The sequence below is a fragment of the Crassostrea angulata genome, chromosome 3, assembly GCF_025612915.1.
Source record: "Crassostrea angulata isolate pt1a10 chromosome 3, ASM2561291v2, whole genome shotgun sequence".
Lineage (NCBI taxonomy): Eukaryota > Metazoa > Mollusca > Bivalvia > Ostreida > Ostreidae > Magallana > Magallana angulata.
The window spans coordinates 5,563,332-5,585,140 of NC_069113.1; the positions used below are offsets into that span (position 1 = coordinate 5,563,332).

The following is a 21,809-nucleotide window of genomic DNA, read 5'->3' on the forward strand; positions in this document are numbered from 1 at the left end:
TGATGAGCTGTCTTTTTCTTTGAATAATAATAAAAAGGTGTGTTAAATTAACTTTATTTTCTCAAAGTGAAAATCACAACAAAAAATCACTTGACATACAAGTAAACGTGCCTTCAAGGCGATCGTTGTAACTTCTTAAGTGATGGCAATTATGGAGAAAGATAAAATATCTCATCACTATACAGCTTTTATGGCTTGTTGCAGAGTCATCACTTTATCGTGGGGTGGGGGTAGGGGTTGGCACAAACAGTCATGTGACAATCAAATCATTGAAACGCCAAACAACCTACAGTCCGACTGTATCATCCCTTTTGATCCGCCACTCAAATATTGCAGTGGGATCACAATAGTTTTACAAACAAACTGACGGACGGGTCAATTACTAGAAGCTCCAGTTCATAACCCGAGCAAATATAAATAAAGGTGATCAGTGAACCTCTGATCGAGTATCTTAGAATAAAACCTTTTTCGAAGAAAAGGCACTCACAGATATGCTTATGTCTTTTGATTTACAAATAAATTAATCTTGATGTGGCTTCTGCGGAATGAACTTGAGGGCAATGAAGTAGAGCACCATATACACGGATATTGAGGCCAGGATCACCAGACAGGAGTCGGAAACACTGCTCCCGTTCAGGGAGTACAGCGCAAGCGCCTGCTGCCCGGTGTTGATACACTGCCGGGGGTCACCAGAGGCGCACGTGAAGTTGAACCTCGATATCTCCGTCTGACACAGTCCCTGAAATCCCCACTTGAGGTAAGAGACTTTTGACACCCACTGTAGACCTATAACCAAAAATCAAAATGTAATATTTGGATTCAGGATTCAGTCATTCCTAGTTCTGTAAAATGTTTTTGAATTTTGCATAATTTTAAAGGGTGTTTTTAAAGTTTTAATTATAAATAAAGTGCATTAATACTTTACGGGGCAAAATTTAAATAAAATTGCTCTAAACTTTATAACATTTGATTGATTCAAAAATGAATTATTATATTCATTTACCTATATTGAGAGTTATCCCTCTTGGGAGACGGTAATCCGCCTTAATATGAAAAATAAATTAACAAGTTGCATGTTACTTACCTTCAAATATATTCTCCAGGTTGATGAAGAACCCCGCCGACATGAGGTACATGGAGAAGAAGGTCTGTGCAATGAAGCATGACATTGTGAAGGTTGGGGTGAGGCTGGAGGAGAGCATGGCCAGGGAGCGGCTGCAGTACACCATCAGGTAATTCAGCGCGAACACCCGGAAAAACACCCACACGTCCAGCGAGAAGCCGACCAGGAAGTAGACAGGGATGGTATACGTCACCACGAAAAACGTGTGTAACGGAAACTCGCTAAACACCTGAAAAAGGTACGTCAGACATTTTAATTTTGAAATAGTATTTATGCATTTTGTTCTGTTTTATTTTAACAAATATGATTTTAGGTTAGACGTTTTAAACATTGAAAATAGTATTTATGCATTTTATTATAAAAAGTCTGATTGAATTGTCGTTGAGCTAAGAGACGACTCACTTTGGCGAAGTAATAGGGCGTAGTTCCGTAAAGCCCGTCTTGTAATTCATAGTACAGGTGCTTCCGCTCTTTGTGATCTATTTTGAAAAATAACCATTGTCATAATACATTGATTTCGTGTGTTGTGTATTCAGTGTCAATATTGTAACCCTTTTTTATCCAAAACATTGATTTCCAAAGAGAACAGACTTCCAATACACAACGACCCACAGTGAATTACGTATTGGCTATGTATTGTCTAGCAATACACAGTGAATTACTTGTGGTTACCGGTATGTATTGTCTAACAGCACACACGACAGTGACTTTATGGATGTCGATGTGAACTTACGGACGGCAGTGTAAACTTACAGACAGCACTGTAAACATATAGACCGGATTTGTTGTTTATTTATCACACTAAACTTACAGACTGCGATTTGAACTTACATACGGCGATAAGAATTTACATTCTGCGATGTGAACTTACATACAACGATATGAATTTACATTCTGCGATGTGAACTTACAGACGGCAATGTGAACTTACAGAATGCGATGTGAACTTACAGACGGCAATGTGAACTTACAGACGGTGATGTAAACTTACAGACGGTGATGTGAATTTACAGACGGCGATGTGAACTTACAGACGGCGATAAGAATTTACACACAATGATATGAATTTACATTCTGCGATGTGAACTTACACCAGGCAATGTGAACTTACACCAGGCGATGTGAACTTACAGACGGCGATGAGGTCAAGGATGACGAGGTAGGGGTACATGGCGCCGATGATGTACATCAGACCGAACCAGTCTCGGACCGTCTGCTGGTCTTTCTCAAGCCGGAAGTAGATCATCCCCACCACTACCGACATGGACAGGGCCTGGATAAACTGCGCCAGCACCAACATGTAGTCTTCGATCTGGTTCCGGGTACACCGCCTACCGCAGAGAGAAACAATAATTAAAAATACGAATGACGACTGGTATTTATATTTCGTGAGAAGACCTATCCATTAAATCTTGAATCTACACAAAGACATTGGTTTGGAGTACATGTTCTGAAGTCACAATTATCCAAAGTTCTAAGACTTGCCCGAACAGCACTGAGAACTGTCTGAAGGGGCCGGGGGACTGGTCCGTGATGTTGAGGGTGGACATGACGGGGAAGCTGAGATTGGAGAGCTCTTCCGGTTCCCGTGGCGTCTGGTCGACAAGATTCTCGTAATTGTTGATTAGCTTGTTCACTGTTTGCTTCGTCTCCCGCTCTGTTTCGTCAGAGGTAGGATCTACTGTTCCCAAGTCAACTGCAATATATGTATATAGGATTTAAAATTTTAATCAACCTTGAGAAGAAGAGTTATTAAAACTGTCTTGTAGGACTGTCTATGTTGCGATTAATTTTGAAATACAAACTCCCCCCCCCCCCCGCCCCTGTTTCTAGGTAATGTAAACATATACAACTTCTCGGCATTCTGTTTTCCTCCCAAATCATTGAGAATCTCCAATCCTCAGCAATATTCGATTACTCCCAAATATCCCAAAACCATTTGTTCTTATTTTTACATGTAGATTCGGGGGGGGGGGGGGGGGGGGTTTGTATTTGCATTGTAGAGTTAATGTTGCATGCTAATTCAACTGAGTGAGTGTGATCGCGAAGACAACACCTTTAAATAGAAACCTGATGGCGCCTTCAATTTTACTGCATTTTTACCCTAATTTTAATGTGGATTGGATCATCTCTAGTTCCTCGGAGCGGAGTGGCCCATTACCAATGTCTACTTAGGGCCTTATGAGATTTCATTGTACATTGGTGATTTATTTAATGCAAGCCTAGACAGTGGAAGATTCGGCGTCGTGTTTTTGCTATAGGGTGTTGAAGAATTAAACGGTCAGCTACCGTGGATGTCCCGATTAGTTTTTATTATGTTGGCAGAACCAGATCGCTAGAAATGCTTAAAATAAAAACCCTAATCAAATCTCTGCGTGGATACATTGGTAGTTAATGGAAATTCTCTACAGTAAAATAATTAGGATAATATTGATAAATAATGCTGTAAAATAGTGTATACTTTATTGAATGAAAATCCGGATGGTCACTCCGGAAAATGTGTCTAGTGCGCTCTGTGTACAGTAATGTTTCAGCGACCGCGGGGCAAGGGGGAGAAATTGAATTGCGATAATTAGCTTCCATGCACGGTAGCAGAAGTCCATTTATTTATTAGCAATGAATTGATTCCCCGCCATCGGCCGCAAGCATTTGTCAGTCGCGCGATCATTCTCTATGCTGCTGCTTGATTGAGAACCAATGCAGTCAAAGAAATGACCACGCTATTACCGCTTCTTGCGTAGAAGACGTTAGACTCGATTCTTGACCAAAGTAAAGACCCCCTTATATGCAAGGAGAATATATAGTCCCAAGGGGCAGCAAATGCCGAAGAAGGAACTCTTCGATTACACTTATTTTAATTTGAAAGAGCATCTTTGTCTTTGCAAATAAAAAACTGTATTAAAGGACATAAAACAGTCAGTCTCTTTTTGTTTCTGTGGAATGGAAATCCATCATATTTTGAATTTGTGGTGCGGGTGTAATTTGAGCAGTCTGAAGAAGTCTGAATCGAAAAAAGATTTTGACGGGCACCTTGGGATGGCTTTTCGTAATATACGTTACTACTGGGGATTATGTAATTATAAGGAAAGTGATAAATTAGAGTAACCAAGCGGCGGACCCTCATCACTAATACATTGATTGACTATTTCCTTTTATAGCGGGTCGTGTAGTCTGGGGGAAAGCAATACACAATATCGATTTTGACGCCGACGAACAATTCCTTGCGACTGACGAACCCCTGTAATTGGACTAATATCGGCTTGAACTCGCGCTAAAACAAGTTGAAGACTTAAAATTGTTTAATACGCGATGAATTGTTTCTAAAATTGGTCGAAGACCTTACATGACTTCCTTCATTATAAATAGATGCGAGGACATTGTAGAGACTGACAGCGAACAGTATCGTGTGAGTGAGTGACAGTCAAGTGAGCTGGAGACTGAGATACATTGACATCTCGCATGCTCTTGGGATTACAGTTAATTAAACATTTTTAAGATACATGTATATTCAATGTTTTAAGAATTTTTTAATATACCATGCATCATATATCATATGCCATCATATAATGCACTTGAAAAAATCATGTAAGGTAAATTGATCAAATGAAGGTCTCAAACTCATGACTTTACAGATCACTTCGAATCCGTGGAATGCAAAAAAAAAAAATATTTCAAGAGTTAATAATTTTATTCACTTTGAAACAATGGAGATCTCGTACTCTTCTGATTTATCTGAACTTTCCGTGACACCCAGTATTTAGGTTAGAAATCTAATACTTCCTGATTTTATCAATTGAGGTCTGGTATAATTCGCTTCCTGGTAACAATTTGATAATTATAGTTTGCCAAGTCCTATGACTTGAACACGTTTTGTCCGCAGTTGAGTATAAGTCAGAAAGTGAGAAGTTTTGGTGTGACGAAAAAGAGATACGCACCATAATAGTCACACGGGTTAGTGAGCGAGGGACAGGGGTAGCCAATGGAGGTAAAGTAGGGCACCATTTCTGTCGCCTTCCCGAAATAAACCATCCTTCCCCTAGACAGGATCATTACCAAGTCAAACAGCTCAAAGATGTCGGACCTGCAACAAGAAGTTAAACATGTACTCATCAATCATTCCAATGACGTTGTTTCAGTGGCCAGCTTTCCAGTTTGAGACTTTGTTTGAGTTACGTGACAGGCCTGTACATATTGGACAGGAAATCTATACGTACCGGGGCTGATGGATGGACATCAGGACCGTTCTGGTGTTTTGCGCCATCTTGGACAGGGTCTCCACCAAACTGTGGGCCGTGAAAGAGTCCAGACCGGACGTTGGTTCGTCCAGGAACAGAATACCTATGGATAGTATAAGGGTCCCCATGTCATTTGTTAATCTGGCATAATTATGTTTCGTCTTTGACAAATTAATTCTGGCATGTATTTAATCAATGATAGAAGCCATGGCATACTGTCGAATTAAAGAGAGAACAGGAGCTTTATCGTGTATTAAGTGTGACTTTCTCATGAATTTTTACACACTAGGGAAGCAGTCATATATTGTTTTACAAAAATAGAAATACAGTAGAGATAACAGGATTGACATGTTTTTTGTTTTTGCCCGTACTAGGATCCAGTAGCATCTGTATTCCGATGCTGACTCTTCGCCTCTCTCCTCCGGAAACACCTCGGCTTTCCTCGTTGCCGATCTTTGTATCCCAGACATGTCTAAGTCCAAGTTCTGAGATCACACCATCCACCTATCGCAGACATGAATCAAGTTAAAAACTGCATAGGCAGATAAGGTCCTATTTTATAGCAGAGGCAGAAATATTAAAATTTGTACAAGGCTTTATTTATTAAAATTTATTTTATTTCAATTAAATTTGGATAAGTGAATACTGAACAGTGAATGATAATTGGGCGGATTTATGACAAGTCTGCCCTTTCCAAATATGCAGTAAATTTGCATTTATTATCCCAAGATCGGTCGTTTAGCTCCTGGGGTGGAATGCTAAGGAGCAATCAGTACATGTTCTATTTTTGGGATTCATGCATATTTTAGTGACCTATAGGGGAAAGAGACCCTTGGAATTTCTGTATTACACCTTATAAGCCATAAGGTTCTAAATCTTTCACGTGCAGTGATGTAGTTATTTTTCGTAAAACGATTATTTTTATGATCTACAGTTCTAAAATGAATGACAGAGAAGAAGAAAAATAATCGTTGTTTTAAAGTCCGGATTAAATTACAATTCAGAGATATCAATTTTTTGAAATCATTTTTACAAGCATATATCAGTTATTTTTTATTAATTTTCTTTTTGCTTTAAAATATATTCCGTATTAACAAAAATCGTATCCAGAACCCTCACTGTTTTATACAATGCATACCATTAACAAATTGCTGTCATACATTGTGCCACTGATATTTATTTTGAGATTAAACTTTGTATCAATTTGATATGCTGTGTATTTTGCAGAGAAATGTTTTTACATATTGACAGATCAAGGTTAAACTAGATTAGCAACTAAAGCGATCTTTTATCAGTGATTATTTTACTATGTAAAAATCGTTTATCCTGATGTATTTTAAATTTTTTCATATTTTTTTTGTATGGCTTCTTTGTATTTTTTCGAGATTTTTCTGGTCTTTGAAAATATAAAATCAATAACTCTTGAGGCGCAAGAGGAGCAGGTGCGAAAATGGTTATTAAATGTAAAAGAAGATTAAATCTATATGTTTGACATATGTGGTTGTAAATCTATATGGTTGACATATGTGGCTGTAAATCGTTCTTAAAATTGCAAAATATTTTACCCTATGTTCTATGTCCTCCTTGGAAAAAGACGATGGCAGTTTCAGTTGTGCCACGAACATCAGCGTTTCCTTGACCGTCAGGTGCGCAAGCAGACGATCGTCTTGTCTGACGTAAGCGGAACAGGAGCGCACCATTTGGCGCGTCCACGGTACGCCATTCAGAAACATCTCGCCCTCCACACCCCCACCGTCATTCCTTCCCGCCAAAACGTCCAACAAACTCGTCTTCCCGCTTCCTGGAAAACATAATAAGGTTTGAATGCGCGAAAACTTAGAAACCTTATTCTTTTTCCTCTGTAAATATTCTGCTTTCTCTGTGTGTGTGTGTGTGAGAGAGAGAGAGAGAGAGAGAGAGAGAGAGAGAGAGAGAGAGAGAGAGAGAGAGAGAGAGCAGTCTGTAAAAGACATGAAAAATTCACCAAACAATCATTATGGGCCTGTTTAAGTACACCTGGTAGACCAAACAATACCTATACAGTTATTGAGCTGCATGCTGTATGCTCTAGTCTGGCTTTCCATTAATTTTTCAGTAGGGTAATTTTATAAATGAAACAGTCGATCATCGTGTATTAATTTTGCTCTGGTTTGGAAAGGCTGAGAGTTTCTCATATTTTTCCTTACAATCTACGTTACATGTACCTTGTTCGACGCATGATATCTGCTAATTATTTATAAATTATTTAATATAACAATGTACTAAGTGGATATTTTTGATGAAAAATATCTCGATTTTATCTATCTTTCACGATATTCATTTTTGTCCTTTAAATGATCATTCATTTGCTAATATGCGCATCAGTTATTTACACAGGATACCGAAAATGTCCGTTGCCAGCTGGATCCAGTAGGCAAGTGTTGTCTTCAGTACCGCACAAAACGATATACAACATGTAGATAATTAGTTTTATTGTAAATGGGTATGCATTCGACTTCCATAAAGTATTTGAACTCATCAAGTAAATATATACACCCCATCTTTTTTTAAATTAATTTTTTTTAATGTAAGTGTATAAATATTTTCTAAAACTCGTGTGACATAACGTATCGTACTTTATTAACATGGATCTATCTAGGCCAAACCAATGATTTCAATTGAACAAAACGTATAATAGTACATATACATATGTAGCAGGTGCCCTGCAAATGGTCACCTTTTATATATTAGTATATTATTAGGTGATAATGCTATGTAAATTGTTTCCTAGTGTTCCATACCTTCTTATGATATTGAGCAAAATGAGTCCGAGAGATTTAAGTTTTTAATTATTTAATAATGTAAACTGGATAGCAAGATTGAGAATTTAACTTTTAATTTTTATTTCATTTTTGATTTTTACCATCTGGAACATTTGTATTTGTATTCTGATAGATGTATAGTATAATAATGATTATACTTAAGGGAAATATTCTTGATCAAAATGAGGACCGGGGAGGGGTCTTGGGGCCCATCCTGTCAAACACACCCCCTCCTCCCCCGAAAAAACCCTCAGAATCAACGTGAGAGAATCCACTCCCAAACACGTGAGAGGCTGTCTTACCTGAGGTCCCCAGAATGGCCAACATCTGTCCACTTTTGACAGAGAAGGACACTTTCTCCAGCACCTGTTGGGGCACAGCGTCATCGCTCCATTCCCATGGTAACTGCAGCGCTCCCAAACGGTGCAGAATTGACATCTTTTTGGGGTTAACGATGTAGCTGACATTTTCAGCCCGGACATCAACAGACAGGCGCTCGTTGAAGCCAAAGTCTATAGTATGTGCACGGGGGCTGCTTAACTGGTGCTCTCCCCTTGAAGTTTGTGTCATGCTCAGAGCTTCGTTAGGGCGATAATAAACTGACGGATAGCCTCTAGTTTGTGACCGCATGTTGAAGTCTAATCCCTTATCAGGGTGGCGGGAAGTGGTAGTAAACACTGTCTGGTTTGGTTCAGATGCACTCGGTTATCGCCTACTAAGATGTCAACAAACTTTACATGTTAGCCAAACATACAACATTCAAGACTAAAAAAGAGGAATATCGCTAGTTCATCGGAATGAAAAATTACTTAACAATTAATGATAATTATTAATACGAACCAAATTATACATAAGGCAAGTTCCTTCCTGGTATAATAACTATAGAGTGGAAATTTGTAATGCTAGTAAATACTAACTAGCGCACGCTATATCTGTATGCACGTGTTCAACAAGAAACATTTGTCAAAGCTCTAGCATTTTGAAAGGAAAGGGAAACTTGTCCTTCCGGTACATGTTGGATTTAAAAGTATGATAAACATTTAGGGATTCCATGAGCAGGAAGAAATACAGAAAACCGGGCCGCGCGGGCCGTCAAATGAAGAGTAACCCTACCTCATGTCTGTCCGTCCTCCAGTGTCTGTGAGCGGCAGAATAGTACCAGGGTCTAGTCGGGAATCGATCGGCACCGACTTGTAGTTGTAACGTCATTCGGAAAATACCGGGAAACAGAATGTGTGACAGTCTTTCGTTACGCCGAAACCATTAATCCTTCGTGCCACATTCAAACAAGCTTTGTTAGTCTGTTAATATTTGAAACTTGAAACTGGTCGATATACAATTGATTATCAACTTCGAGTGTTTTTGATGCCCTTTCTTTAGACAAGTAGAAGCCAATTCTGGACTATTTTGCCATTATTTATCCTGGATTTTTGCCGTTATAAAGAAATCAATACGCCAATGTGGAGTGAATCATTCTGTAGCATGCATCGTGTTATCTTGGTAACAGATTAAAGTCTTGGAGGTTATTGGTGGGAGGGGAAGTATTGATCGCCGGCTTCTGAGGAGGACAACGTTGTATCATCTCTTGTCCCTGGCGTCTGGCGGAGCTGAAGCTCGTGCACTGCATAGGTAAATATGACCCTGCTGTAGCGACCCTTTATCGCGTAAATCTAAGGTATACTTAGAACACTTTCCTTAGCTGGGTTTTCTTGATAAATATCATGCTAATTTATTGAAATATTTAAGTGTGCAGTGAGTTGGGGATTGCTTGTTAGTGCAGTGTTATTCACCTAGAGCGTACAGTTGACATTGGAATGTTATCGGTTCTATTATCTCTGATAGTTATCTTATTGTATCGATGAACATATTTACCTGTCTATTTGATTGACTGATATATTAACCTACCTATCCGTTTACCTAGTATCTTCCTCTGGACTGCTGACAGTGATTACAGGAAAAAAAAGAAAACATCCGAATATTGATTTCTGGGAAGGGATCCCAAATGTCAGACTTCCGGTTCTGAGGCAGTACACCACGGTGAGTAGACGTTTATCCTCGGTGTAACACGGAATTACGGATTCTGTCTCCATTGACAGTCTGCGAAGTCTAGAAATAGACCTAATCGGCCCTTAATGAGGCTTCTAATTGTTTTACCGACCGTAATGTTTGTTTTTGCAACTGTATAAATTCTGGGCTACAACACCATTAGTCGTTTAAATGATACTTTTTCATAAGATCTTATCAAAATAATGCCATGCTAATGATCTTCTTTTTTTTCAACTTCATCACGCCCGAAAATACTGTGTTTAGTTTAATTTGTCATTTTTATAAATAGCATATCGTTGGTCCACATATCAATTTTATTATTGTACAATTTTTATTTACTTCAAAGGTAACGATAAAAATCATTAAGCCCTGTATATGCTTCTGAAGTGATATTTGGTTAATAATTAGTCCGTACAGCAATAATTCCGTTAGTTTTATTTCAAGACCATCTAACTCAAAAACCGGTTCAAAGCTACGCTAAATTACCGATGTATTTATTGAAAAATAAATTTCCGTCAAATCTTCTGGACGATAAATACATTAAACATGAACAGTTCATAAAGGAAGAGTAATTGACAAATTAATTAGTTCAATCAAACGTAAAACTATGATTCCAGGTAACCAAAAAGCTATGGATACGAGAGAAGATGAAGTGGAGAGTCCCAGTATATTTGATCTGAACTACGTGTTGAACAGCTGCTCCAACTTCTCTCCTGACCTGGAGGAAGAAGAACGCGCTTCCAAACCAACTCTCAACTTGTTGGAGGTTAATTACGAGGTCAAAGAAAGGGTAGGACCATGGTGGAAGGGAGCGTGCTTCCGGAAACAGCGGAAGAAGACAGTGCTCCGTGACGTCACAATGCAACTGAAAAGTGGACTACTGACGGCGATACTCGGCAGCTCAGGTTCCGTAACTCTGGTTTTAAATTTCCAGATTATAGATTTAATAGATAGCAATCAAATTTGAGGCATTGATTGGTCTTCAGAGATTAATCCGACACAAGCTTCCTTTTATTTTACAATGATACAACCTGCACTGTAACTGGGTGCTTGACATTATGGTTGATCAGGTAATAAAACTCACGTTTCATTTTTAAAACGTGCACGAAGCAAGTTAGATTCCATGCATGTATTAATCATGTTATTTTAAGAGAATTCACAGATAGGCAGTTCAGCTGCTGGTGCCATTCTCTCATCAGAGAGCGTACTTCACAAGCTTTTATAGCACGCCCTCTGGTGAGAGTATGCTGATGGTGCTTGATTGAGATTTTTATATTCCAGGATCCGGTAAAACATCTCTACTGGACGTCATAGCGTGTAGAACGGAGGGTAAAGTCACGGGCAAGGTCTACTACAATAACTACGAGTGTACCAAGGAGGTGATCAAGCAGTACGGCGCGTACGTGATGCAGGCCGACCGCTTCCTTCACAACCTGACTGTCAGGGAGACGCTGCGATACGCCGCATTTCTACGGCTGCCCGGCCGGACCAAGAAGTTCGAAATCGAGAATAAGGTTCAGTGTCTGATTTTTGCTTTATCAGAATGAATGAGTTTATAAAGGTTTATATTTCAGGGAAAAAGTATTGGGTTTGTTTTTGTTTTTTAAAGGTAAACAATGTCATTAATGAGATGGGTTTGAAGAATGTGGCAGACAATAAGATAGGCGGCACCATTGTACGAGGAATTTCGGGCGGGGAGCGGAGAAGAGTAACAATTGCATTACAGCTTTTACAAGATCCAAGTAAATACAGTAACATGTTTACAATCAACATTTGCTTGTTTGAATACTTCACTTGAAACAGACCCAATAACAACAGTCACTAAAATGCATTGATGTTTGGGTAAATGGAATAATTCTTCAAACATCCATGTAAAACTGTAGGTTCTTTTTACAGAGATTCTGCTGTTAGATGAACCGACTACGGGTTTAGACAGCTACACAGCTCACTACCTTGTCTCAAACCTCCGGGACATCGCGCGCAGGGGTAAACTGGTTCTCCTTACCATTCACCAGCCTCGATCTGACATTTTCAAACTCTTTGATGAAGTCGGTATTCTGAGTATGGGCGACATGGTATACTTCGGCGGGGCGGAACAAATGCTGGACTACTACCAGGACATTGGATACCCCTGTCCCACCTATGCAAATCCTTTGGATCACTATGGTAAGGTCTGCAAATATATTTATTGCTGAAAATATATATTAAATTCAGAAATAAATCCGCACCTCTGAACGTGTTTACAGTTGATTTGGCCAGTATAGACAGAAGGGACCACCAGAGGGAGCACGAGACGGCGACACGCGTGCGCCACTTGGTGGACACGTTCTACAAGTCGGAGATCCACAATCAGACGTTAAATGACGTCAACGAGGCCACGCTGCGCCCCACCAACAGGGCCACCATGCTGTACTTCTACAAACCCCGCCCACCCAATGTGTTTAGAGTCATGTTTACTCTTTGGAAGTGAGTTCTGTTTATCATATCAAAGCGTACTTCAGACAATGAAAATTATATATGTTTAACAAATAACATCCAAATTGTGTTTCATTAGAGTATTAGCCGGAAATTTCGTATTGCAAATCAGTATATACTACGACATTTTATAAATGTATTATCATATGTATGAAAATGTTTTTAAAAAAATTGGGATGATCTTTTCTTATTTTATTAATTTTTATTTGCTTGCAAAGCAAGTTCGATAACATTAAAATAGTTATTATTTTAATTGATAACATTAAAATAGTTATTATTTTAATTAATTACGGTTTTGCATTAAAATACACTCATACAACAGATCTCGCCTTACTGTTTGATACGGTTGCATAATTTTCTTACATCTAAAAATATATAGACATTCTGTTCAAGCATTTATCCGCATCCGCAATATCGAGAATAAGAAAACATATTGCAATACGATATTTTTTTTAATGAACAATACACCGGAAGGATGGTGTATTGGATTTATGGCGCAGCCCAGTGCGGAAGGATATTAACCGTACTTTGTTTTCCATTTTCAGGCGGATGATGGTGAACTTGGCGCGGGAGCGGACGATCTACATCCCGCGGCTGTTCATGCTGTCGCTGTTCGTGCCCTTCATCCTGGCCTTCCTGGGTCACATGAAGACCAATCAGGAAAGTATTCAGGACAGGATCGGGTTGATGTATCAGTCCGCCAGTGTGCCCCCGTATGTCTCCATTCTTAATGCCGTGGCCATATGTAAGTCGCCTATTGCTCCTCTCATTCCGCCTGCTTACTCTCTCAGCAGTGACACTACAGCTAGATCCCTTTGACAGGAGTAACAATGCTGTCTAGCTATACTTCTAGTGGTTAATGTTGTCTGGTCGCTAGTTTTCAAGCATCAACTCGATCTTTTCATTTTAAGTGATGTGTTGCAAGTTCAAAATTCTGTATACCTTTTTCTTTTGCACAATTTGTAAAGAAATTTCATGACACCGCAAGCTTACCGTTCACAGACCAATGTTAATTAATGATGCTAGAGTTTGTCTGATCTCTTACAATGCGCTCGTGTACACTTCAACTTGAAATTATTTGTTGAATGCTTCAACCTAACCTGAATACATAGAACCATGGCTAGTCTGAAATGTTCAAACTATTTTTAGTCATATTGTCAGACGTTGAATGATTTTTTCAGTCTAAATTATTGATTAAAGTTTAGAACCATCTAGTAAATTAATATTTCACAATTTATCATGTTTCTTTTGCTACGATAGAAGCACGTGCATTGATTGTGTTGACTGACTACTCTCTGTTTCTCACCTTTTTCTCTGTCCTGTGGGTAGCGTTTCTGTTTTGTGACCGTGAGCACTTAATCCCCTGTCTGCGTGTGTGGCTGATACTCTGTCAACTGCTAAAAACCCTTGTCTGTAGAATAGAGATTTAGCACTACATTGTAGATATTGAGTAGTCTATATCCCAAGGAAATACCCTCACTAAAACTAAAATTGAAAAAAAATCAATGCCGATAATTTCGAACATATTTCTGTTTTATACTTTATATCTTTTCTATATGTGGGGTTTGGATATCTAATGTTGCTGAAAGCAAGCATCGTTATTCGTTTTCTCTTTTTTCTTCCAAATATGAGTAATTCAAATTTCAATATTATTTAAGACTAGTCGCTTAATTATCCTCACACATGTTTTAGCGATTTTCATACGCAGATAAGTCCAAATGCCAATAAATGGCTTTGGTTTTGAGGTAAGTTAGAAAGAAACTAGGGAGCCCGTCTTTTATATAAAGCATCTCTTTAATGTATGAATCTTGTGTATCTTATTATTACAATGATATATATAGAAATTCTTGTTTATTCAAGGATTTCGTATACTAGTAAATAGATTATCAAATGTTACCATTAGATAGAAACTTGACCATACAGTACAATGAATGATCTAAATTGTTGGCGTTGTTCTTGTTTAGAGATATTGCATGCTATTTTTAAAGTTACACTCATACATAGAATGTTGTACAATTTACCCATCTTTATTCATTGGTCGCTCAGTTGTTTTTGATTGTTTGTCTTCGTCCGTTTGTCAATCTGTGATTTCCCAGCTCATGACTTACCCAACTAGACATAAAACTGGTTGAAAAATTGTGAGCAAGTCGTTGACCTGTGTGTAAATATTGGAAACGACTTGTATGATTGTTATCAACTTTCCCCACCTTTTTCTGTTATTCTATTAAATAACAGATGAAATATGTTACTGTATGAAGGAAAAAATGTTTCTTTGCACGAGTAAATGAAAAAAAAAATCGTGCATTCGGATTTGATGTCACTAATTAGGAAAAAGGTGTACATATATTACTATGTTGAATGGTTAATTAGTAAATAATTACATATATTACCGATATCATGTCGCATGGTTATTCTGTGAAACAGAGTATTACGTGGAATGATACATTCTTGGTATGATTTTTGTCCCGATTACAACAAACAACATACATTTGTATATACTCTAAGTGGGGAATATGACCCATACCTTTTTGTTGGTGTTGTAAACTTTTGTTGCATCTATTTTCCTTCATGTTACTGTATATAGGGTAATATTCGCCCCAGTTTTATTTTCGCCCCTTTCGCCCTCGTTGTCTGCAGGCGAATTCAAGACTGGGCGAATTCCAATGTCTTAAATTATCTCTCTTTAAACACAACTATGTCTGGGCGAATTCAAGACGGGGCGAAACCGTTTGCAAGTGTTGAAGGACGAAAATAACTAATGGCAAAAATTACCCTAGTATCTTCAAATCTACACGAAGAATGAAACGGAGCTAAAAAGAAACAAATTCAATGTATGATGTGGCCTAAGCATTTAGGGAGGGAGATTACGGGGGCAGAGGACTGTGGGGTGCCCTCGATACGGCAGTGGGGGTAACTGCTGATCCAGGCTTACATTCAGTTTTAATGCTATTACTTCTTATGTTTGGATATAATCAGGTTTTACCACAAAGACCAGAAGTTTGAAAATCAATCCCTAACAGCTGGAACGCATGATACTTTTTATTTTTATTTTATCCTGATATAATTTGTTAAGGTTCATTGACCCTCTGACAAGAGGGGTAACCCTCACTATCATTCCTTTATAAAACTTTGGAAAAGGCAGTATGATTCTTGCTATTAGTAAAGCCAAATTTCATAACAGTGTACAGAGGGATTTTGAACCATAAGCATGAATTGTTTACTAATTTATATAAACTGAATGTTAAATAACAAATGCATGCAAATGAGTTCAATATAATTCTTATTGTAACCACATTGTTATTTTATTTCATTTCATTTCATGTATGAACTCATACAAAAACAATTTAGATCAGTTTTAAATCGATTGATGATATAAAAAATTGAAGTTTCTTTTATACGCGTTGAAAGTCAAATCTAAAAGCATTAAGGAAAATTGATTTAAATTTTATATTGGTTGTCCTAAATTTCAGAAGTGTGTCGTTAGAAGCGTTAGTTAACCTCTACAAGTATTTTTTATGGATTTTACTCTAGCTCTTTATATAAACAAATATTTCGTTTAATGGTCTTCAAGATACCGAGCGTATCGATATTTTCACAGGATTGGGGAGAGGGTTTTGTTGGTTTTATGCTAATGAAGTGCTAGTACTAGTATTTGAGGGTATATATTTCTAAATCGGTCAATTTGACAACAGTTTTTATGTTTTTCAAAGGAACGGTCCTTTAGCAACAGACATTTATTTGATAGTCCATAGGAAAAACGGGCGAAAATAAATTTGCAAATTTGTTTAGTCTAATTATCATTCGCATAGATTTAATTAAGGATACACCGGACCACGCCTCTTTTCTCGTTTTAGTTCCGCCCCTGAGAGACCTGTATTACCGGGAATGCCGGGACGGGTTGTACTCCACCACCACCTTTATTCTGACATACGCCATCCATGTTCTACCATTCCACATCATTGCCAGTTTTTTCTTCAGTATTATAGTCTACTGGTAATAACAAAAAATAAATTAATTTTTTTCTTGGATTGAAATTATAAACGTCGGTAGTTATAATTCCTTGTGAATCTTTAAATAATTTCAGTGGGTATTTTTTAGTCAATAGTCTAAATGTTGTTATTATTTTAAGGGTTACGGGTCTGTACCCGAGCTGGGACCGATTCGCCATTTACTATGCCGTAGTGTGTGCACTTCACTTCATAGGGGAGATAATCACCGTGGGCACGATGGGGGTCCTCATCAACCCTAATATCGCCAACAGTACCTCGGCCCTGGTCCTCACGGCCTCACTACTGCTGGCCTCGGGGCTCCTCAGGTAAAGCATACTTTAGATTTTGGGGCTCTTCAAGGTAACTTAAAGGCATACAACAGACCATTGGGCTCCTCAGGTAAGGCATACAACAAACCATGAGGCTGCACAGTGTCAAAACGGATAGACCTAAGAGAGACTATGGACTAACCTTACCGGTAATAGTTTAAGGTAATCTAAAAGAGAGCAAATAGAGGGATGTCAGATAAATATTTGACTCCATGATTTGAGACTGAATAATTGTGATTTGTAGGAGCATCAAGAACATGCTGGAGATTTTCCAGTGGGCCAGCTGGCTGAGTGTTCACAAGTACAGCACAGAGATCTTGATGGCCAACGAGTTCCACGGACTCAACTTCACGTGTCCCCCACCCACCTTAGGTAAGGGAACTTCAAGTGTCCCCCCCCCCACCTCAGGTAAGGGAACTTCACATGCCCCCGCCCACAATAGCTAAGGAACTTCACGTGCCCCCCAACCACGTTAGGTAAGGGAACTCAACGTGTTTCCCGCCTTTCTAGGTAAGGGACCGCTGTTCTTTTGAAAAAAAAGACTTTCTGTCCCCAACCTTCCTTATGTACTCTGACATAACCAAAAAAAAAAAGCTTCACGTGTTCCCCACCCACTCGGGTAAGGGACCTCAGACACAAAGCTTAGAAGTACGATTACTGCACATACTAGTGTGCTAATTACAAGGAATCCCAGTGTTCTAATACTCAAGTACTTTTCCCTTTTGTCCAGGGGTTTGTCAGTTTGAGACGGGGGACGCCTATTTGAGAGAGTTTTACCCCGATGCTGTGGACAACATGCACACGAACTTTGGGGCGCTGGGCGGCTTCACAGTGTCTTTCGTAGTGTTCACAATCATAGCCTTCAAGATTCGAGGTATACCGAACCTCAACTAGGACGGAAATGGACGGGTTTTAATCAAGCCATAAAAGACTGACAACGAGTTTAACAATAGTTATCACTTTTTGCTCTATTTGTTGTTGAAACTTTGTATTTATTGTTAACGATGTCTGTGATAAATAAATTTTAACAAAAACATTTTTTTTTCTTATTTTATTTTCCATAAATTACAATTAATTGGCCTCGATCATCGATATTTATTGAACAGAAATATTATATTAATCAGTTGGAGAGTTTGGCCCCCGCTAGCTCGGATTTGAGAGCCTTCGAGGCCTCCGCCATCTTGGCCTCCCTATCCTGGGCCTTGAGCAGGGCCTTGTCCGCCTCGGCCTTCTTGTCCAGCATCCAAGGGTGTTCCAGCACGGTGGTTATGGTGGCGCGCCTCTTCACGTTCACCTCTAGAATCTTGTGGACCAGGTCCTTGCACTCGGCGGACAGCTTCTTGGATTTGGAAAACCCCACTTTCCTCTCTAGTTGCTCTCTGACCATTTTCTTGATGTTGGTATCATCATATGGCATGGAAGCACACACCTACAAATATATTGAAATATACGTTTAGTATCTATAACCCATTATATCTTCTCATTTTATGTCAAAGTACTTAAGTTACCTACCATGTTTATATTGATTCACTTACCATGATATACAGAATGACCCCCATGCTCCAGATATCGTGTAGGGGCCCGTGGTAGGGAATGCCCTGTAGGATCTCCGGGGCCGCATACGCCGCGCTCCCACAGAAGGTCTTGCTGACATCACCGGGCTGGAACTCCCGGCAGAAGCCAAAGTCCGAGACCTTCACATTGTTCAGGCTGTCTAGCAACAGGTTCTCGCACTTCATGTCCCTGAAATATTTACGAAAAAATTAATTTCTTTTTGCTAAACATTTCTGCAGTAGAATTTACAGCATACTGTATATGGATATTTTGGCTTCTTTGTATTTGCAGTTTTTGTATTAAAGGTAGGCACGTAGCATCATTTTTGAAAGGGTTAGACTTATCCGAAGCCAAAAAAATGCCTTGGGAGCAACTTTAAAATTAAAGGCACAAAATTATTATTTTTTCAATTCTGAAGTTTTCAAACATAGAAACAGCTTGTTATACGGGCTCAAGAAATAAAGGAAAGATTATATGACTCGATAGAATGAAATGTTGAAGTAACACGATTTATTAAACTGTAAAAGTAAAATTTCCCCTACAAAGTTTAAACAGCATGATGAGTATTATCGAACCTAATTACTCCTGAAAAAAAAATAGATAAAAACAAAACAAAAACTAAAAAAGATAAGCCCCCCTTCCTTTTATTTTGTTTCCATAAAAGAAACTATCGTGCACGAAATAATTTATACTCTAACTCCCTAGCTTTACCGAAATAAATTAGACATTTCCATATACATGTACAGTAGATGTTTCTCAAAAATGTTTCTGAAAAAATTGCACTACAGAATAAATAGGATAACGATTGCATTCTTGTAACTAAGATTTAGGTTATTTTCTCCCTTTTAAGAATACTGTGTTTGAATTACATGTAACTGCATGTTTCCTATTTATCAGAATTTATAAAGATTTCATATACAAAATAAAATGTTGAAGAAAGTTTATGACATTTATTTAAATTTTGGAAGTTTTAAAATTGACATATATATATATATTAAATACCAATAGTACCGTCGGACCTACCTGTGTACGATGCGGTTTTGGTGGAGGTAGTCTATTGCTGAACAGATCTGTTTGAACATTGGTCTAGCCTTGTCCTCCTCTATCGCCCCGCGGAGTTTGATGTATTCCAACAGATCACCATGTCCGGCGTACTCCATAACGATATAGACCTACGGCACGGATAGAATATATTCCATATATAATAATATAGACTTAGGATACAGACAGAATTTATTCCATAACGATATAGACCTAAGATACAGATAGAATACACTCCATATCGACATACATGCACATGTAGACCTAGAATATAGGCAGAACATACTATAAAACGACATAGACCCTGGATTCAGATAAACTATACTAAATGACAATATAGACCTAGAATGTCCATGTCATTAAATATACTTCATTAAAATATAGACCTCGGATAAGGGTAGAATATACTCCACAACGAAGTAGACTTGGGGAAAAATTGAACATGCTCCACATCGATATAGACCTATATATAGCTAGGAAATGATGATATAGACCAAGGAAAAAAGATGGAATGTGCTCTATAACGACATAGACCAAGGGAAAAGTTAAATATGTTCCATTACAATAAAAACATAGGATATAGATAAAATATGATTCAAAAAGATAAAGAATACCTAGGATTCTGATAGAATATGCTTCCAAAAAAATATAGAAATCTAGTACCTATTTTTTTTTTATAGGAAAATGGTGGAATATGCTCCATAACAATATAGACATTGGAAAAAGATTAAATATACCACATAACGATGTAGACAGTCACCTAAGTGGAAAAAAACATGCTCTCATAATGATATATAGCTAGGGAAATGATATAGACCAAGAAAAACAGATAGAACACGCTCTTGAACAATATAAATCTCCTAAAAAGATAAAATGTACTTCATAACGATATATTTACATCTACCGAGTATTATTTCCTCTATTTCTTACGGAAACTTATAGTTAATATATAGCTGTATAGAAACAGCCAGACTGAAATCTACACGCCCCGTTTATCGATTAGTCGTAATCTACAGCGCCTGAAACTGGCAAGAAACTGACAGGAGTGAAATTGACAAGCCCTGTTTATCGATTGGTCGATGCCTACTGCGACCTAAGAAAAATCACGGACTGCACGAAATAATCATGATGCTGTCGGACTCAGTCTCACATAGGACGATGTGGCTGTTTCTTTTAGCTAACGTACTTACGTACATTAACAGTATTTTAGTGAATTTTACTTACTTTTGATAATGAGTTTTTTTGCAATGTCGCTACCTTCATATCCCGAATGAATCACAAAAGAAAGCATTTTATTGTTTAAATAAACCGAGATAGAATATAGAGGAATATGTCATAACGACAAGGCAGGCACGTAGCATCAGGGGGGGCCTGGCCCCCCCCACTTTTTCTCTCAGCAACGAATTTTTTAAAATTTACATATAAAAAAATGAATTATAATGGAGTTGGGCCCCCCACTTTTTTGGAAGTTAGTAAAAAATTGATATGAAAATTAGGATATGAGTACTCAAATTGAAGGTACTACCCCCCCCCCCCCCCCCCCCCCCCCCCCCCCCCCCACGGATTAGGATTTTGAAGATTTTTGGAAACTTTAAATTTCCCTTATTTTTTTTTTTTTCTTTGGCTTGTCAAGATTTTTTGGATGGGTCTGGCCCCCCCACTTTCAAAAACGATGCTACGTGCCTGCAAGGGCCTAAAATAAATCACACACTACACAATTCATTTCCATTATATACAGAAAGAATACCTAAGTTATTCTTACCTTATCATTACCTTAGAGACTCGCAGTAAATAAAGCAGTTATTTTGTTTTTTGTACTTACCTTATTGTGAAATTCCATTAAATCAAGGCATTTGACAATATTTGGGTGTTCTAATTTTATATGAATTGCAAGTTCTCGAGGTAAAAATTTCTCTCTAAAGTCTTTCGGGGCTTTCTTTTTGTTGATAATTTTGACGGCGACTCGTTTTTGGTTTTTCTCCGAGTGAGCGCTTTTAACCTTGGCGTATGAACCCTCCCCAATGAGGGTTCCGAGATTATATCCCCTTTTCTTTAGTTCGGCCTCCTCGTCCGTTAAAGACATCGAATCATCTTTTGAGCCCATACCAAACATACATTCTAGCCAACCTGGCATATATGGCGCTTCATCACGACACCTTTATACCATTGTGACGTCATCATATTGTGACGCTGAACAACATCAACTTTTCGCTTTA

The 21,809-nt window shown here is 38.3% G+C and overlaps 3 protein-coding genes across 6 annotated transcripts; 1 reads left to right on the plus strand and 2 right to left on the minus strand.

The window, feature by feature from the left end:
* Window positions 1-37: 37 nt before the first annotated feature.
* Window positions 38-9,414, minus strand: LOC128178768 (ATP-binding cassette sub-family G member 8-like). Of its 4 annotated transcripts, none has more exons than XM_052846088.1 (11): window positions 9,273-9,414; window positions 8,462-8,874; window positions 6,924-7,159; window positions 5,730-5,862; window positions 5,338-5,461; window positions 5,059-5,204; window positions 2,609-2,819; window positions 2,255-2,454; window positions 1,526-1,602; window positions 1,085-1,352; window positions 38-786 (listed from the first exon to the last, which is right to left on the minus strand). In XM_052846088.1, the coding sequence occupies exons 2-11, from the start codon at window positions 8,787-8,789 to the stop codon at window positions 521-523; spliced, it is 1,989 nt and encodes a 662-aa protein (XP_052702048.1). In that variant the 5' UTR covers window positions 8,790-8,874; window positions 9,273-9,414; the 3' UTR covers window positions 38-520. The 4 variants fall into 4 exon arrangements, with proteins under 4 accessions (XP_052702048.1, XP_052702051.1, XP_052702050.1 ...); XM_052846091.1 differs by having other exon boundaries at window positions 8,462-8,871; window positions 9,273-9,411; XM_052846090.1 differs by lacking the exon at window positions 9,273-9,414 and adding an exon at window positions 9,000-9,128 and having other exon boundaries at window positions 8,462-8,871.
* Window positions 9,415-9,648: 234 nt separating this feature from the next.
* LOC128178769 (ATP-binding cassette sub-family G member 5-like) lies at window positions 9,649-18,034 on the plus strand. The gene is made up of 12 exons (XM_052846092.1): window positions 9,649-9,788; window positions 10,081-10,196; window positions 10,823-11,110; window positions 11,487-11,719; window positions 11,815-11,947; window positions 12,102-12,371; window positions 12,452-12,671; window positions 13,226-13,425; window positions 16,535-16,673; window positions 16,810-16,995; window positions 17,243-17,370; window positions 17,729-18,034. The coding sequence occupies exons 3-12, from the start codon at window positions 10,837-10,839 to the stop codon at window positions 17,890-17,892; spliced, it is 1,947 nt and encodes a 648-aa protein (XP_052702052.1). The 5' UTR covers window positions 9,649-9,788; window positions 10,081-10,196; window positions 10,823-10,836; the 3' UTR covers window positions 17,893-18,034.
* Window positions 18,035-18,052: 18 nt separating this feature from the next.
* LOC128178772 (testis-specific serine/threonine-protein kinase 1-like) lies at window positions 18,053-21,805 on the minus strand. The gene is made up of 4 exons (XM_052846097.1): window positions 21,416-21,805; window positions 19,576-19,724; window positions 18,534-18,741; window positions 18,053-18,427 (listed from the first exon to the last, which is right to left on the minus strand). The coding sequence occupies exons 1-4, from the start codon at window positions 21,725-21,727 to the stop codon at window positions 18,119-18,121; spliced, it is 978 nt and encodes a 325-aa protein (XP_052702057.1). The 5' UTR covers window positions 21,728-21,805; the 3' UTR covers window positions 18,053-18,118.
* Between the last annotated feature and the right edge of the window lie 4 nt (window positions 21,806-21,809).